This window comes from Orbicella franksi, chromosome 1 (genome assembly GCF_964199315.1).
Source record: "Orbicella franksi chromosome 1, jaOrbFran1.1, whole genome shotgun sequence".
Taxonomy (NCBI): domain Eukaryota; kingdom Metazoa; phylum Cnidaria; class Anthozoa; order Scleractinia; family Merulinidae; genus Orbicella; species Orbicella franksi.
In genome coordinates, this window is record NC_138145.1 from 3,310,038 (window position 1) to 3,328,561 (window position 18,524).

The 18,524-nt window shown below is 37.4% G+C and overlaps 2 protein-coding genes across 2 annotated transcripts; both read right to left on the minus strand.

Moving 5' to 3' along the window:
- Positions 1-601: 601 nt before the first annotated feature.
- On the minus strand, positions 602-8,757 carry LOC145485602 (cilia- and flagella-associated protein 157-like). Its single transcript, XM_081464245.1, has 7 exons — positions 7,586-8,757; positions 6,923-7,190; positions 6,424-6,567; positions 5,978-6,115; positions 2,688-2,893; positions 1,721-1,913; positions 602-1,305 (listed from the first exon to the last, which is right to left on the minus strand). Exons 1-7 carry the CDS (start codon positions 8,173-8,175, stop codon positions 1,171-1,173), a joined length of 1,674 nt encoding a protein of 557 aa, XP_081320371.1. The 5' UTR covers positions 8,176-8,757; the 3' UTR covers positions 602-1,170.
- A 739-nt stretch (positions 8,758-9,496) lies between these two features.
- Positions 9,497-17,335, minus strand: LOC145485610 (uncharacterized). The gene is made up of 6 exons (XM_081464250.1): positions 16,964-17,335; positions 15,019-15,151; positions 13,542-13,637; positions 10,444-10,608; positions 9,806-9,915; positions 9,497-9,712 (listed from the first exon to the last, which is right to left on the minus strand). Exons 1-6 carry the CDS (start codon positions 17,233-17,235, stop codon positions 9,604-9,606), a joined length of 885 nt encoding a protein of 294 aa, XP_081320376.1. The 5' UTR covers positions 17,236-17,335; the 3' UTR covers positions 9,497-9,603.
- Between the last annotated feature and the right edge of the window lie 1,189 nt (positions 17,336-18,524).

The following is an 18,524-nucleotide window of genomic DNA, read 5'->3' on the forward strand; positions in this document are numbered from 1 at the left end:
GTGCTCATCGTCAGTGAAGTATCTAACTCACTTTAGGTTTCCACCCATGCCTGTCGTGTGTGCCCGTTTTGGCCAGCTGAATGCCGATAGAGTGGCCTGCGCCATCTTGAACGCAAACTCGGTGGCCAAGTTATTTGATTTTCATTCAGTCAGCTATACCCTGCCAATTTATTTGGTAGCTGTCGGTTTCGCCCCATGGCGAGTTCGCCCCCACCGAGTTCGCCCCCACATCGACTCAACCTGATCGAGTTCGCCCCCTACCAGATCGAGTCGAATATAGAGATTATTGCTCGTTCTTTTATCCACTGCCTTATTAAATTACTGGAGGCGAGGAAACTTCGCTTGGTGGCGACCAGGAGTTCGTTGGTGGCAAGACTCCCTGATGGCGAGATGACATAAACATACATAGACTGAAATAGTTGTTCGAAAACGTTAAATAACTCGATGACAACTACGTAAACACGGACACAAAATTTTGGGGCAAAGTCGAAAAGTTGGGGGCGAACTCGAAATAGAAATTTTATAGTGGAGGCGAACTCGCCATGGGGCGAAACCGGTATCATTCTTTATTTTCCTTCTATCAGAAGATATGTAGGCATCAAAATAACCTTATTTATTGCAACAGAAGATATATTTACAAATTTAAAAAGGTCGCACCTTGTAAGCCTTCTAGTTTGGTATTCACTCGCCAACAAACACAACAAAAATGTATTCAAGCGACGCGGAGTAACAAACTCTATTCATATCTTTCATTGGATTATAAGGCGTATCACCAACTTTATAAAGCGACATTTACACCAAAAGCGGAGAGAAAAATATATTCATTGCTCACGGACATGAGTGAGAAAATTACACTATTTACAAAGTGGGATTTTGATGGAATTGATACAACAATGTGGCTGAACTGGAAATATGTGTACACAGTTTGTTTGCGCATAAGTTAGAGTTAGTAAGTCATACTCCAGTATGGCCTTGAAAGCGGCTTCCACATCGAAGGAAACTTGTACCAGTTCATTCCAGAGAACGGTGGCCTACAGCAATCTCTTGTAGTGAATAAATACAACTACTTCGCAAAGTAACTAGACTAAAGTCATTCACCAAGGAGACAGGGTGGTTTCTTGCAGAAAAACTAAATAGAAAACCTGTTGTCTGTACTTGGCAGCGCCCTGTTTAAGGTATTCTTCCACGTGACCCGCTGCCAACAGGTAGCTCTGTTCTGATTGGTGAATGGTAGTCACGCGATATGGAGTGACTAGAGGAAGTAGGACTTCGTTTGGAAAGGAGCTGATCAGCGAAAAACATGGCCTGCAAAAAAAGAAAGAAAAACACAAAGATCACAAATACGGAGAAATAACTTTCATTAATTACCACGCCATAGTTCACTGAACATAATTTCTAATGCATGACTCTTATCTGTCAGGTTACAAAAAAATATTTTGTCATTAAAACCTCGATTTTTTCCACATATAGTGTAAGTGGGGTACTGGGAAAGATCGTATGAGAGACGTTTACTCAAGAAATAACACAATTTAGAGCTTCAGCACGTTCTACACTATTGGCTACGAAGCTTCAAAAATGTGGCTAAAATCCACCATGCTTGTAAAATGCAAACATTTACAGTTGATGTCCACCTTCATTTGTATGCTACCCAATATCGAATTTACAGGAATTATGAGACCAAGAACTTCAACACTTGTGTAAGAGATGTGTCGACACTGACCTTCTGTGCACTAACAGTTTGTACACCAATACTTCTGGTCTGCTTGCTAATGGGAGCCAGTGGTGAAGAAGCCCCGGTCCTCTCTCCAAGCTTTGGATGGGACCTGGGAACTATTCCCAGGTCTCCCAGCTTGTAATGTGGTAGAGGGCGGTTCACTGCTGCTGCCACGGCCTGTGCTTTAGAAGCTAGAGTTCTAATATAGAGCCAAAGACAATGTCAGTAATAAGACACCTAATATCAAAACCTTCAGTATATATAGATGGCCTGTATAGCCTAGCAGTCTTTGTCATATACAGCATGTCTGCCTGCATGGTAACAAGTTATTAGACAAGAGTGAACTTTAACCAAGGAGCTATAACAAGACTAGAATTCATTATACTCCTTGCTGGACCAGTGAAGTCACTTACTAGATAACTACTGTACATCAAGTTTTGTGCGACAGGCTTTTATAAAATGGGAACTTCTCTTGAAATTTGAACACAACACTAGAATTAAAGAATTCATCATATGACTGCAAAAATTACTTCATTGTGATTGGCTAAGAACAGGTCAATTTATCGCTAATCTTTGACCAGGACTGCAGTGATCACTAACACATTTGTGGTTAGAATTTTCTCAGTAAGTCTGATGGCTCATACGCTGGTAGTGTAAAAACTTGCATTCATTCAATAGACCTTTTTTGTATTCTTGATATTGGACTGGAACCACCAGTAGCTTCCAACCGAGGCTAACGCAGGGAGTCTTTTCAAATGCAAATGATATTAACCCCAAACTACATGTAGTTTGACTTCCAATGCAATACCAAGAACACAAATATGGCCTATTTTCTATATAATTTGATCTCTTAACAGTTCTTGGGGCTTTGCTGAAGTTATTTGTCAAACCAAAAAAGTTATTCACCATTAACTTCAGTGATCTTGTTCCTTGAAACACAAAAACTTGCAAAGTTTCTCAAGTAATGACTTACTCCTTCTTTTTAGGTATATGTCTGCCTATATCTGGACTAGGGCTTGAGTATCCTCTAGTCTGGCGAGTTGGTATAAAATCCTTTGCACTAGGACCCACACCAAATGAAGCTGCATCATTCAATATTCCTAGAAGTGTCTGCACTAGATTTTCACGTTGAGAAATGGCCTCTGCTTCATCTCGCTTTCCGTCGACAACAGTGGGTGCCTAAAAGATCAGAGAAAAAAAGGAAACCATTCAAACACTTACAAGGAACTTGATATTCAAGAATATTACTCGCTAGGAAGAAAACTTGGCAGTCTTACAAATTAACTCAATCCACACATGTCTGTGATTTCAGCAAGACACCTTGATAAGTAGTTTCTTAAATAAATAATAAATAAGTAAATAAAAATTAACATGGATATACGCTTAGCTTGAGAGCTAGTTTACAGGTATTCCACCAAATAACTAATGAGAACCTGGCAACTAATCAACGCCAATATCACAATTCATCAGGTAAAAATCACAAATTAAATACTAATTAAAACTATTCAAAATAAAAACTAGTGCTAAAAAGTCACAACATTTCAACCTCTCCGAGGTCATTTCCAAGTGAGTAAAATTTTTCTAAATTAGCATAAACATGTTAAAAACAAGTTATAATATAGATAAAAATGTAGCAAATGCTAAAATGTGATAAAATATGTGAAAAAGTGTAAAAAATATACAATGGAAGAATAAAATAATCTTAGCAAGAATTGCTCTAAACAAATAATTTGGCACGAATTGAATCGCACTGTTTGTTTAGCGTTGGTTTCAATTCTTTGATAAAAAGCATTTCAAAAATGAGGCAATCAAATTTGTTGTGACACTTTCTTAAGATTCGAAAACTCTGTGCTATGTCTTCTGACTCCATATGGTGCTGTTCTCTGAGGTGGTTCCGATTGCCGATCCTTTGTGTTCTTCAATTCGTTGGTGTAGGTGTTGGCACGTGTAGCCGACATAGCCTACATCACACGGGCCACACTGAAATGAATACACCACGCACCTTATTTTTGAAATGTTTTTTATCAAAGAACCGAAACCAACGTTAAACAAACAGTGTGATTCAATTCCCACCAAATTATTTGTTTAGAGCAATTCTTGCTAATCACTATGTTATTTTTCCATTGTATATTTTTTTACACTTTTTCACATATTTTATCAGATTTTAGCGTTCGCCACACTTTTATCTATTATAACTTGTTTTTAACATATTTAAGCTAATTTAGAAAAATTTTACTCACTTGAAAATGACCTCAGAGAGGTCGAAACGTTGTGACTTTTTAGCGCTAGTTTTCATTTCAAAAACTATAACCTTAACTTAAAATTAAACCATTTTGACAACTTTAGAGTATAAACTAATAACAATATCATTATGCATTGGTCTACATAAAGATAGATTTTATTTAAACTAAACAATTTTTTTCCAAATTCTTGGATCAATGAACATTTATAGCACATTAAATTTTAGGGGCAACTGACAAAGTGATTTAGATTTTTAACATGCCATGATGGTAATGGGCATTGCTGTACAGTGCTATGCACCATGCCTTTGCCACTTATAAAATTTTATAAGGTTACTGTATACCTTCAGGGGTGTCTTGCATCCAAGCGATGTAGTACGTCCTGTTTAAGCTGTAGATACCTAAACCTCTGTATCAAATTGAAGCTTATAGAGCTGGCTATTAAACCATACCAAAAAGTTTGAAATAAAATGAACTGTTGATTTTTTCAAGGCCGCTAAATGTGAGTGTCCTAATCACCTTTTGGAAGCTACAAGTCAAAGTGAATTTTGTTTTTTGCCAATTTATTTCTTTCCTTGGTTTCAGGACAAAAAGCGCTAAAAAAGTGTGTCTGTGTTTTGCCATATTCAATTGCACTAAAAAGTTACAGAACATTTTCGAAATAGGATTTAAAAAATGTGAAGTGATCGTACAAAAACTGCTCTCGGAAAAAAAAAATTTCAAAAAACACAATTTGCAGACATGTTTTTGTTTTTTATATATTAATCTAGCTACTGTCCAAATTTGAGGGCAATCAAACAAATCCCCTTTGAGTTGTAACTCTTTAAAGTGTCTGCTTCAAGCAAAAATTTATTCGAGAAAACAGCGCTAAGGAAAAATCTCTTGCTTCGCAAACAAACTCCGCCCACAAACGCCTTCAACAGGGTTCTCAGATCACTGAGCCAATCAGCGCTTGGAAAATTTACTACCATTGACTCACGGTGAAATTTACACATGAATCTCCAAAACACCCTTGTGTTTTGCAATACGCTCAAGCTCGGTTTTTCTTAAAGCTGGTCTGGCAAAATAGGGAAGACGAAAAAGGATACAAACGCTAGAGTGGCTGGGCGATGAGAACAAACTGAACAAAAGAAAGCACAGGGGAGCAAATGTACATGGATAATATTCCAGTGGATCTCAATGAGTTGGATGATTCATCGGTATCGGACTCAACAAAAGAGTCACTGTAAACATTGCTGTTATCGCTGTTGAGTTCCCAAATTTTTACAGAACCTTTCTCTTTTCTTGACTTGATCTTTTTGCCTGTTTGATACGATAGTTATAGCTTCATCCACGAGGCCAACTTTTGCTTCTTCACTCATTGATGTGTTTCCATTCGTTGTTCACTTTTTCGAACTGGTAAACAGAGTTTTCCGTGGTCCATGTTTACTTATAACTTAATAGAATTACACCTAATACGAAAAATGCTTGGATAACAATGCTGATTAACTGAGTAGCCAGCCAATTCGTGGTATCCATATAGGTAATATTCCTGCGAAAGTAGTCTCGGTTGATTGCGTACATGTTATATGGATGTCAATTAAGAGGGAACTTTTACTTCCAGCCATAATGTAAAACCTCCATTTCTCTGCCAATATTAAGTTTTTTTCAATTTTGTTTTCAGAAATTAGAGATTACTCTTTGACCATTGCTTTGAACCAAAAATCCAAATTTGAAGGAAATTGCCAATCTGAAGGTATACTGTAACCTTAAACTGAAATATTTTTGACAACTTTCTGAACTTTTTGCTGGCTTTTATTTCAACCAACTATCAAAAATTGTCAAATTCACCATTCACTCTCTTGAGAATTTGAAGTGTCAACCTGCAAACATTTGAAACTGGCAGCAAGTTGTCGCAGTTTCACTGGCCATTTGAAATGGAAGCTAACTCAGAAATTGTCAAAAAGATGTCAAAAAGTTCCTAAAAACATTCCTACGTGGCAACAGTAAGGCGTGTAGTACTGTCTACATATAAACAACATACCATCAGTGAAGTTCTGAGAGCTTGTGCAGCCTGAGAAAGAATTCCAGTCAACTCATCTTTCTTCTTCATGGACAGATCTCTGTCCTTTGTAACTTTTGCAAGTTCATTCTCTAGAGATTCCTTGTTTTCTGTTGTTTTCTGTTAAAACAGTTTGAGGAGAATTCAATACAAGTCAAGTTTGTTGACACCATTGACAATATAATATATTATATATTACACATGTTATACAGGAAATTAAAAGATACAGGTACATTTTCAGGAATTTTGTTTAAAACTTGAGCCAGGAGCAAGGAATAGCATTACTGGGTAGCCTGTCATAAGGGTTCTATGGCAGCCTGTCATAAAACCCTTGCATTCACAAGTGTCATAAGGCTGTTTAGATTTACCTTAAATCAATCACTAGCTCAACTTCCCCATAGAATCCAGTAACATTTGGAACAACCCACCTTCAATTCTTCCTTGATGCTATCCACCTGTGCTCGAAGCAGCTCCACCTCACTCTCCCTGTCTTTATTATGTCCTTCCAACTCATCATATTCAACCAGCATCTCCTCTTGTTGTTTGGCTTTCTCTGCCAACATACGGATCATCTGAAACCATACAAGCAGGCACTCTTCAAATCCTGCTGAAGTTTATTTATTACAGATTCTAAGCTTATGTCCCATTGAGATGCCTCACAGATATTAACATTGATACCTAGTCAATGACTCTATGATAGTGAAATTTTCTGCTTCAGTGAGGTGTTTTCCTTAGAGTTAGGAGAGCTGAATTTTATACAAAGGCTTAGATAAGTCAAAGACCCACTGAGTAGTCTCAAGCTGTGTTGTAGAGATAGCTGATTCTTGATGTTAGGGCATTCACTGTTCTACATTCTGATAAATGGAGCAAACACAAAAAGTCCTAAAAAAAACCCTTAAAATCAGATTGCATTAACTGCGTATTCACCTTTTGATTGCTGCTGTTTTTCTTGGCCAGCTCCTTCTCATTATGTTCCAGCATATCAATCTGAAGTTTCATCTTTTTCTCCCTGGTTCTCAGTTCATCATTTTCTTGAATGAGTTCCATGGTTTTGTCTGACATCTTAGCCAGCTGTGCATTAATAGAGACATTCTCTCTTATTGTTCTTTTGGTTGTTTCGGCCATCTGTTTGTTTGATACCTTCCTAAATTCTGCAGCAACTTGGTTCAGTCGCAGCACCATCTCTTTCTTTAACCTGGGTCAAATAAGGTCAAAAAAGGAATACAATATATTACATGTATATCAATATTATTAACAGAATACTTTACCGGCTCTTGGGAGAAATAAGGTGGTAACAACATACAATGTACATTAGCACAACTACATTATAAGTTCTTTCGTACCATATTTATCTCTCCTTACAACAAAAATTCTTATAGACACATACTTAACTGCAAGCACCAAGACCATTAATGCCTTGTGATTTTATAGTATGCATATCAACCATGTCTACATATCTCCATGTGAAGTTAACTACCAAGTTAGACTTCAAGTCAAATTGACCCAATAAGGGACATTCAACAGCTACAGTTGATAATTAACTAACAAAGTCTCGCTTTTTGTAAGTGTTTTAAAAAGAAAAACACAGACCTGTCCTTGTCAACGACAGCTTTCCTTTCCAAATTGTAAATGACGTCTTTATGTTCTTTCTGCTGTTTTTCCAGTTCCTCCTCCATCTTTGCAAACTTTGCCATCAAATCTTCCTTTTGAACACGAAACTCTTCCAGTGAAGCTAATTTTCCACCCAAAACCATATTCTCTGATGTTAACTGATCCTTAATTTCCTGCATTTCAGTTCTCAAAGTAGCTAACTGTACTTCGTATTGATCTTTTTCGCCATCCTTGGCTTGTTGTAATCCGATCAGTCGATCCTGAAGGTCAGCTATTTCGTCCGCTCTTTGCTCCAATTGCTTTTTCAAAAACGAAACAATTTCTTTTTTATCCGTTGTTTGTTGTTCGTATTGAGATCTGTAATCCTGATTTGCCAGTTCAAGCTCGTCGCACTTTTTCTGGTAGCGAGCAAGTCTTTCTTCCAAGTCTCGTATCTGGATAAGGAAATACTCCTTCGACAACTCATTGAGGATGTCACTCGAAGGTGCTGCAGAGGGAGACTTTTTGGCGCTCTTTTTACCACTCTTCTTCTTCTTGCCACTTTTCTTTCCTTTCTTTTTTGGAGGCATGACTTAAAACAATCGAGAGACAATCTTAAAATGGCAAAGTACAAGTCGCTCAAATATTAAATCCTTCGTCTCGCACACAAAACAATAATCATGGCGACTATTAGAGTAGTTGTCATGGGAACGAAAAGATCAAACAAGGCAGTCGTTCTTTAAGTACAGCGGATTACATAACAGGTCGTGTAATGGTTGTCCGCGAGGACAATTTTGCGCCAAATGGATTGTTTAATATCCTTCAAATATTTTTCGCAACGCTTGCAGTTTTGAAAATTAGGGGGAATATCACTCGGATAGCCAGTCAACCCATGTCTCTTCCAAACTACCTTTTCCTCATGTCAAAGCCCTGCCAGGTGAGCGGGCGACGAAAATGGGTTTGTTTTTTACTTTCTCATATTGCGATGAAAATGGTGCTGGGTCAAGGTTATAGCAGCAATGGATTAAAATGTCCACCCCAACTTTGTTCTGATGCTTATTTTTGCAAACTCTGACATGAAATACAGAAAATGTCTATTCATTTACTTGTCTGTTTGTTTGTTTGTTTGTTTGTTTGTTTAATGTTTTTAATGAAGCACCCCCCCCCGTCCCTGCTCCCCTACCTTGCAACATTTTCCAGTTTCTCCTGAAGCTTGTTATGTCATAACAAAAGTGCATGATGAGAGCCTTTAGTAGGTCCACTAGTAGTACTCAGACCGTGAGCATTTTACCATCTCTAGAACGTTTTGAAAATGTCTTGTAATATATTCGAATACATTTTATGTGCATGCTGTATTATATTTTAACTTCTTCAATATTTTAACATTTTTTAACTAAATATATATATATATTTTATATATAGCCCACAATGTAAACTACTGGGTTACCAGTAATTGTGTCAGCTATTAAAGTGTTTTATTATTTATTACTATGGGAAAAGCAAGTAAGTTACATTGGGGGATTTGTCCAAAATATCACAGGGAGAAAGAATGTGGAACCCTCCCTTAGAAATTACCAGGAGGGGGATTGGTAAGGGGGATTCAATTTCAGAAAAGTGACATTGAAAAGTATTTAAAAAATTGCTTAGTCACCAGCATTCAGGGATGGATAGTTCTTCAACACAACGATCCTGCTGAAAACATTCAGGGATTCTAAAGTAACTACTTACACAAAAATTGATTTTTTGCTTTGCCTCTAGCCCCTGGACTACCAACACTGACAAAAATTTGTCACCCTATTCATTATGTTCAAGGAGTCAAACCATGTTCATCAACATCAGGCTTTGCAGACTTTGTACATGTATTTCTACCACAGAAGGTGCCAAAAACCATACACAAAACTGTCTTCAATAAATAAAACAGGATCTCTTTAATCTCTGTGTAATTATTAAACTATAAAATAATCTCATAGCAATACATCTTGGTAATATTAAAATGCTGACATAACAAACAGCTATGGCTAAGTTCTCATTGCAGTTGATTTTCTTTTGTTTGTTTTCTTTTTGTGAAATCCTTTCTTTCCACTTTGCTTTGCAGCCTGTATTTCCAAATATTTTTTCTTGTTGTACCTGTAACAGTAACAAAAACCACACATATTAAAATTTTATTGCCAATTATTACACAGGAATCATATTAAGTTGCACAACCAACATACACTGTACCTCCTAAATTCAGCATCTGATAGTAACTCATCAATCAAGTTACTCTTCCGTTGACGCTTAGGAATACGAGAAGTGTAGAAGTCTGCAGATCCCTCCACCACAGTACCAATCTGTACAATAAAGCAATTCATAATAAATTAAAGACATGATCCATAAATAAATACCGTACTTTACTTTGTAACAGGTTGAGTCTGAATACAAGCCAAGTGGCCTATCAGGCCGGAGCTTATCCCAGTTTCTGTAGCATGAAGCGACTAGGAGAATTTCTTCTCCCTAGAGGATGGGATGTTAATTCATCGCAGGGTGACTCCCAGCATTAAGTTTGTGGGCACCCATTTACACACCTTTGTGGAGAGAGGCACTGTGAGAGTTAAGTGTCTTGCCCAAGAACACAACGCAAGGTCCCCAGCCAGGGCCAGGGCCAGCATTGTATATTTCTGAGATTTAGAGCAGTAGCAAATGTTAATGTTTTCAAATTTTAAACTTTTCCTTCTCGCTTCTGATGCAATAAACTAGAATTAACAGGATTTTTCTTCAGGCAAAACGTTTTCACAAACTTATCCAATTTGCAAAGGTTGACAGAAGCAATGTTACTACCTGGTACCATAATTTTGTACAATAATTCAATCATTAATAACCTGGAAATATTTAGGCAAAGCAGATGAGTCATTCTTCTTGTAATGTCGTTTTCTGTCCAAGATATTTCTCATTTTTATAACTTTCATGTCCTGTTCAATTTCTGGCGTTAACTGAGTTGCTGGAAGGTTAAACCACATCGGCCCTGCAGACTCCTCTTTGGTTTTCTGAAATATCAAGCAAAAAGTCACATCACATTTGAACAAGTTATAATAATTATTATGTATGGTACCACAACTGTATAATCTCAAGGGGAAGGTGCCACAGGCTGTGGACAAACTGCACAGAGTGAGATGTGACATTGTAGATCACATTAAACAGGATCTGGATTACATAGCACACACTGGTGGGATATACTGACACTAATGTTGTTTTGACATAAAGTGTTTTTACGATGATGATGATGATAATGATGATGACAGCAGTGATAATGGCGACAGCAACAGCAGCAGTGGCAACAACAACGATGAAGATACCTTAAAATAAGCAATGCAATTAAGTTTCCTACATGTAGATGTTTAGTTCCTACATGGATCATTTTCACCCAGACGATCACACTATACGAACTACTGATACTCCTGGGTTCAAACCATTTATTATAATAGTACTTTTCTCTCACTACACCTCAATGGTTATGTATAATTATTTTATATATACATGCAATATTCAATTATCGGCTTATGAACCTTCTTTTGTTTTTTGTGAGTGAACTTTGAAGAAACATCATTTTCAATAGGACTTTTGTAGTTCATTTAGTGTGATTGTCTGTTGTTGGTGAATGATGTTTCGAAAACCTGAGTGGAAGTCATCTACAACACTGACTTTATTAGACAAAACATTTACCGGCCGACTGAAGCTGACGCTACGAAGAGGAACCCAACACCTGTTACTACAGTGATTATACCTTACATTAAGGGCACTTCTGAGACATCTCACGGATCCTACAGCCCTACAACATCCGTGTAGCCCACAAACCTACAACTACATTACGACACTTACTGACCAATGTGAAAGACAGGGACAAACCTAACAACAGACAGGGAGTAGTTTACAAGATCAAATGCTCCGACTTTCAGGCTTCCTACACTGGCGAGACTGGCAGAAACCTTAACACAAGACTGACTGAACACAAAAGAGCCACGAGAAATGGTGATGCCAACTATTTTCAACGATCGACTCTGGAAAGCTGGTACACTAACCTAGAACAAACGCCTCTCAACAGATGTCAACAACTACCAGCACCTTACAAACGACTTATCCAAAACGGAAACGAAACCAACAAACGGACTTCTAACAGACCGACCTAAAAATACACAGACCAAAAACCGACCAATTTGACCACAGGCGACCCAAGCTCTCAATGTTATCCTTTTTTTACTTTTACACAAATGTTCAGCCTAATGTGACGTATGGCATATACTATTACATAACGACTGAATTTGACTACGCGAAACGTGACTCTGGCCTTGCAGCATATGGAGGTGTTGTGTCACAACGGTTTGAATTCATAAAGGTTTGTATGAGAATGCAACGGTTTTGCTTGAAAAGTCGATTATTCTTATATTTTGTGAATAAAATCTACTTACCCTGTTACTGTGTTGTATTCTTTGTTGTTTGCCAGCTCCTCAGGCTGATCTAACGCAATTTCGGCGAGTTATTGCTCTGTGGGTTTCCACTGCTAAAAGAAAGGCCAGAGGCCGGAGTGCCCACCGCTCAAGGCAAATAAATCCACTGAAAATAACCCTGCTGCCTCAATTCCTCCGTAAAATCGAAGAAGAGATGTTGTAAACTACTGGGCAACCAGTAAATTATGTTACCCTCGTTAAATAAAGCCTTTTTGTTTTTTTTGTTTTTGTTTTTGTTAAGTTCCATGTCAGTTCACTCGCTACGCGATTCCGTCCACAACGCCTTCGCAACGATACATTTATTTCGAGATTGCTTCACTCACAAATTCGAAAACAGCCGCTTCACAAAAGTTAGGACACTTTCGCGGTGTCGGGTAACTATAATTCGCAGGTAACCGGGCACTCCCTTTATGGGTTTGACAAATAAAGCACGAGGGTACCAGGGAGCATTTTGGTTTGACTGTTGACAAATCGTTGCTGACTACCCCCAGTCGGGCTAATTATAGTTACCCAACACCGCAAAAATGTCCTAACTTTTGTGAAGTGGCTGTTTTCGAATTTGCGAGCGAAGCAATCTCAAAATAAATATATCGTTGCGAAGGCGTTGTGGATGGAATCGCGTAGCGAGTGAACTGACATGGAACTTCAAGATCTCTTCTTCAATTCTACAGAGGAATTGAGCCGGCAGGGTTATTTTCAGTGGATTTATTCGCTTTGAGCGGCGGGCACTCCGGAAATCATTGTCCGGCCTTGTCTTTCTTTTAGTAGTGGAAACCCACAGAGCAATAACTCGCCGAAATCGTGTTAGATCGGCCTGAGGAGCTCGCAAACAACAAAGAATACAACACAGTAACAGGGTAAGTAGATTTTATTCACAAAATATGATATGAAATAATTGACTTTTCAAGCAAAACCATTGCATTCTTATACAAACCTTTATAAATTCAAACCATTGTAACACAACACCTCCATATGCTGCAAGGCCAGAGTCACGTTTCGCGTAGTCAAATTCGGTCGTTATGTAATAGTAAATGCCATACATCACGTTAGGCTGAACGTTCGCATAAAAGTGAAAAAAAAAGGATAACATTGAGAGCTTGGGTCGCCTGTGATTTGACTAACAATAGACGGATCGAAACCCACCAATGACTGATGACAAACTTTACATGAGTCTTTCAGCCAATAACATCATGGCTAAACTGACCAATAACGTTCAATGGACCAGACTTATAACACCATTGACTAACAAACACTATTCACTTGACTCTGAAGATGACTTCTGCTCAGGTTGTCGAAACGTCAGTCACCAACAACAGTTCTTTTCAGAACTACACTCACCCAGACGATCACACTATACGAACTACTGATACTCCTGGGTCCAAACCATTTACTATAACAGTACTTTTCTCTCACTAGACCTCAATAGTTATATATAATTATATATATGTGCAATATTCAATTATCGGCTTATTAACCTTCTTTTGTTTTTTGTGAGTGAACTTTGAAACATGCACTGGAGGAACAGAATGCCTCTTTTCAAAGTCGCTTGTAATCACACTTCGTTTCATCAGCTGAAAGAAACAAAAACTGTGTTATTCAAGTATTACAAGTACATTGAATGAAACTGCTTGACCTGATGCAACACCTCTTCCAACATTCTTTATTGTTGATCTCTATTAACTTTACAGTACAGGACTTACAGTGTACAAGATTGGAGGAAAGTCCTATTTGGTAAATAAACACCTTCTCACTTTGTTGGTATGTCAGCTGATTATGTTCGCAGCTGAGAAATATTTGTCCAAGAAGAGAAGCATTGAGGGTAAATGTGAAATTTTAAGGCGAATCTTTCAGCTAACAACATTATCAGCCAACATACCACCAAGCCAGAAAGGGGTTCATTTATTCTAGAACTCTCTGATTAATTTTTGCATCGTACAAAAACTGTTCCTAAAAAAAGCCAGTAGCAATAATAATGGCAAATGTGCATGATTAACATACATGTAAGCAAGTACATTTCATAAGTTTAGTTAACCTCATTTAAGGTACAAGTAAACACAGTGTATTAATTGTCTGTTTTAAAAAATGATTCAAATTTAAGTTTGCCTAAGAAGTAAAATCTGACAGTTGTAACTTTCTTCACCTTCAAACATTGACATATTCTGATGACTTTTTAGTACTTTCAAGAACAGAATTTGCCTCCAATGTTTTAATGTCTCTGTCTTTGAACTCTACAAAATGAGTTTGTTTTTTTTCAATATAATATTAAAGAATGTGTAGTTGAAACTCTCGAGCTGGTTTTGTTTTTCAATGAAAATAATTGGAGGACTAATATCTATGTAGAGACAGGGTTATTGCATGATATCCATCCTGTAATTTTGCACCACATAATGTAAAGTATCCAGTAAAATCACACAAAAATTCATCCCTGGGTTAGAACAGAGAATAAAGTTCAGGAAACAAAAACTACATGTAGTCATATGCATACCACAAGTATTACAGATTAGTAAAGAGGTAACTTTAGAATATGCATGATTTCTTTATTAATATTTTGATCTACAGCATTAACGTATGCCATGTGGTTACGAAAAATATGTTTTCTTTGGCAGCTGCATCAACTCTTGCTAAAACTGTTTATTTTCTGAGAGATTTTGTATTTGTTGTGACTACAAAATTACGATAAAATTCTGTAGTCAAAACAAATACAAATCTCTCAGAAAATAAACAATTTTAGCTCTTGGATAGTTGGCAGTTTCTATTGAATAGCTATTGGTAGCTTCCTTCTGTGGTTTAAATGTTACACACACTGTATAACCATATTTCCATTCAGTGAGTTATGCTCCATCACTCAGTGACACAACAGACAGGGTATTCACACTGTTCAATTAATTTTGCAAAACTCAACCCAACTTTTTTAAAGGAGTACTACAGGAATAAAATGTTCTAATTTCTCACCTCTTTGTTATTGCAAACAATATCATCAAAGTTCCTACTAGTTGTGACAGGTTTGAAGCTGGTTTTGTCAAACTTGAGATACAAATCATCTGTATCAATGTCCACTTGCAACTCAGATGAGAGTACGGAAGGACTACAACAAACAAACTGAATAAGTCTTGCTCCACGTAAATTAGCTTAATGCAGTTACTGAGTCAGTTAAATTATTTTTCAACTTCTGCTTTGCTGTTCCTGTGAATTTTAGAAGGAGGCAGGCAAAGGGATCACTTGACTGACCTCATACACCTGAGGCCAAAAGTGAAATCCTTAACAAAGAACAATAAAATTTAAAGTCTCTTTCACTGCTGTTATTTGGGTTGCAATGAACACTTCTCCCCACTAACGGCTGCTCATACGTGACCTACATTCCTTTGCACGGTTTAGCCAATAATTGCTTCAATGCTCATGTGTTCATATCTAAGTTGAGCCAAAATTCACCAACTTCGCCAATCAAAAGTTCTGTCTTAATTATCATTACACCAAGCATCAGAGATGTCGCCTTTTGAATTTGATACACACCAGACATCAAAATAAAACAAAGCTTTCTCCAAACACCGCACACCTGATTGAAAAACTTAATATGCAGAGAAAAAATTATATATGCATTAATAGGCATCCAAGTTTAGAATTAACGCGATCTTACAGCATTTGGCCAAACATTAACTGCCACTTTCTTTCCAATCTGTGTCAAAGTAAATGCAGTCAAAACAAAAGGAATGCAGTACAGGGAAGAAACAGTGCATAAGCACCTAAATGGTGACTGCAAAGAAGACTTTAAAATCTACAGAAATTTCCTTTTATCTGACTAATTTCACAGTAAGAGAGGCTTTGGACAAACAATTAAGAATAAAAATAAGTGATAATAATTTCGATGACGTTTCGATGACTCATTCACCATTTTCAAATTTTCAAATTCTAAAAGTCAGATTCCTATGCATTCTTTATTATTATACCTGATTTTTATTCTCAATTTCACAGTGATGCACATCAGGCATTCCAAATCAGTCAATAGGAATGCTTTATTTTCAGTCCAAAATTTTACTACATATTAGATCGGGTAGAGTTTCTACATTTTAAGCTTTTCTACAACTACAATATCATGATAAGTTAATAAAGATGGTGAATTTTAAGCTCGGTAATGAAACGCAAAGGTGAATTAATCAACATGACACGAGCGTGGGACAAAGAAAAATTCTGAGTCCCCGACAGGAATCGAACCCATGACCTCCCGAACACCAGGCGGGCGCTCTATCCACTGAGCTATGAGAACTCATGGAGACCAAGGTCATTTAACTGAGTTCATATATGATAGGTGTCCTGCATACTGCTAGGATCAATGCTATCGAATTCATCGTGAGTAGTGATAAGTTAATAAAGATGGTGAATTTTAAGCTCGGTAATGAAATGCGAAGGTGAATTAATCAACATGACACAAGCGTGGGACAAAGAAAAATTCTTTATTATTCTTTATTAAAATTCTTTATTAACTTATCACAGGACACCTATCATATATGAACTCAGTTAAATGACCTTGCTCTCCATGAGTTCTCGTAGCTCAGTGGATAGAGCGCCCGCCCGGTGTTCGGGAGGTCATGGGTTCGATTCCTGTCGAGGACTCAGAATTTTTCTTTGTCCCACGCTCGTGTCGCGTTGATTAATTCACCTTCGCATACAATATCAATCACATACAATATCATCACGAAGTCTCTTATCGATCACTCTAGCGCTAAGCCACACTGAGGGAAGATCAGTTCTAATTCCCTGCATGTACTTTGCTACAACCCACGACATTCTCCCAGCATGGCTATGAAGCTTGGTTACCTCGCAGTTAGAAAATCACACAGCAATCTTAATTTAATTTGCAAACTTTGTTATACCCATTTAAAAGATCTCACAATCAACTTACTCCTTTAATTTGGTTTTGAATTCAGTTGGAAGACTGAGAAATTCGTCTGCTCTTCCAGGCTCGTCTTCTTCTTGTGAACTCATCCAAATTCTCTCACTACTGACATCATCATCAATTTCTTCTCTCCCGTCTGTTGCAATGTCATCGTAAGGTTTTGCAACCAAGTCTCCTGTATCAGGACTCGTGATATCTGCAGGTTCTTCTTGACTACTTCCCTCTGTTTCGGAAAATGCTGCGTCTTTTTTCGCCGCTAAACGTTTACTTCGCCTCATCTTGTGATGGATTTTTTTGTGACTTTCTCCTCATTTTCAAGCCAGCGGTAAAGCCTACTACGTAGGCGCAATGTGTGTCTCGGTTCCAGATCCAGTCGCGCCAGTCGAATCCAGTCCTCTTCTTATCCAAAATGTGGTGGTAAACATTAACTTATTTTATTTATTTATTTTTTTATAATTATTTTACTTATTTATTTATCTATCTATCTATCTATTTATTTATTTATTTATTTATTTATTTATTTATTTATTTATTTATTTATTTATTTATTTATTTATTTATTTATTTGCGTTTTCCCGCATGATGATTGTCGTTTCTACGTATGAGCTGCTGTTTTATGTCAATTACTGGGGTTTAGATCGTAACAAGGCTCAAAGGAATGATAAGACCCGACAAATTTTTAGTCGAGTTTCAAGATCTGATTGTTTTAAATAGAGACTTCGCATCTGACTTGTCCCGGTCGTCTTTTTAAAATTTGCGTCTCAGAAATGAAGGCCATCTTGTTTGCTCGAAGTTTGAACACTTGGGTCAAGTTCGGCATGACCAGGTTAGACCAAGGACAAATAAAATGCTCTTGCCAGTTATAGAGGTTAGTGGGTGGATTTTTAGTGTAAGGTACTGAGCGACAACCTGTCCTGTCAGAAAAAAAATCTGTACGCGCGAACTTGTGAAAACTAATTAGCTGTCTTCTGAATTCAGTGCATTCAGATCTTTTCCGTGCGATCTGTGCGCGCACCGCTCTACTGTTGTTTGATTTTCTTTGTCTAAACCACAACAAATGAATGATAAATGCCCTTACTCAAAAGTTTGATTTTCCGTTTTCAGTAGTATAGAACGTTTGATCTCGGAAACTCTCGGAAGTAAATCTCAACCTGTCCCCAGTGCTCACGTTTCATTTCTTGGAGTTCAATTCCAGTCGGTCTAATATTTTTTCAGTCTGCAGTTGCGCGCTAACTATTTTCGAAGTCTTAAGAGATGGTTCAACAACAGTAAAAGCTAGCTTTCTTTGCGTGGAATATAATCACTGTTTTCACAAGTTTTGTGTAAGCGTGCTTGTTAGGATGTTGTGATTCCCAAAGGGCAATCTCAACATTTCACACCTATTGTGTTTTTCGGCACTCTGTTGCCGCGGTCATAGTTTTCGCCTTTGCTTGATTGAAGAAAGTTGTAGTTTAAGAATTGATAAGAGCTAGGGTTAAAACTTTCCTAGGACTTTTAAGTATCACGTTATAATAAGCGGCATAAACAAAATTGAAGCACCTTTAAGAAGAGAACGTTGCGTGTAAGT

Excerpts from the sequence above, each read along its gene's own strand:
- LOC145485602 (XM_081464245.1), bottom strand. The coding sequence starts at position 8,175 with ATGCCTCCAAAAAAGAAAGGAAAGAAAAGTGGCAAGAAGAAGAAGAGT. Across the intron at positions 6,116-6,423 it reads GCATCAAGGAAGAATTGAAG|AAAACAACAGAAAACAAGGA; the intron begins GTGGGTTGTTCC and ends CTGTTTTAACAG. Across the intron at positions 1,914-2,687 it reads CATATACCTAAAAAGAAGGA|AACTCTAGCTTCTAAAGCAC; the intron begins GTAAGTCATTAC and ends GCTCTATATTAG.
- LOC145485610 (XM_081464250.1), bottom strand. The coding sequence starts at position 17,235 with ATGAGGCGAAGTAAACGTTTAGCGGCGAAAAAAGACGCAGCATTTTCC. Across the intron at positions 15,152-16,963 it reads TTCAAAACCAAATTAAAGGA|TCCTTCCGTACTCTCATCTG; the intron begins GTAAGTTGATTG and ends TGTTTGTTGTAG. Across the intron at positions 9,713-9,805 it reads TCAGATGCTGAATTTAGGAG|GTACAACAAGAAAAAATATT; the intron begins GTACAGTGTATG and ends TTACTGTTACAG.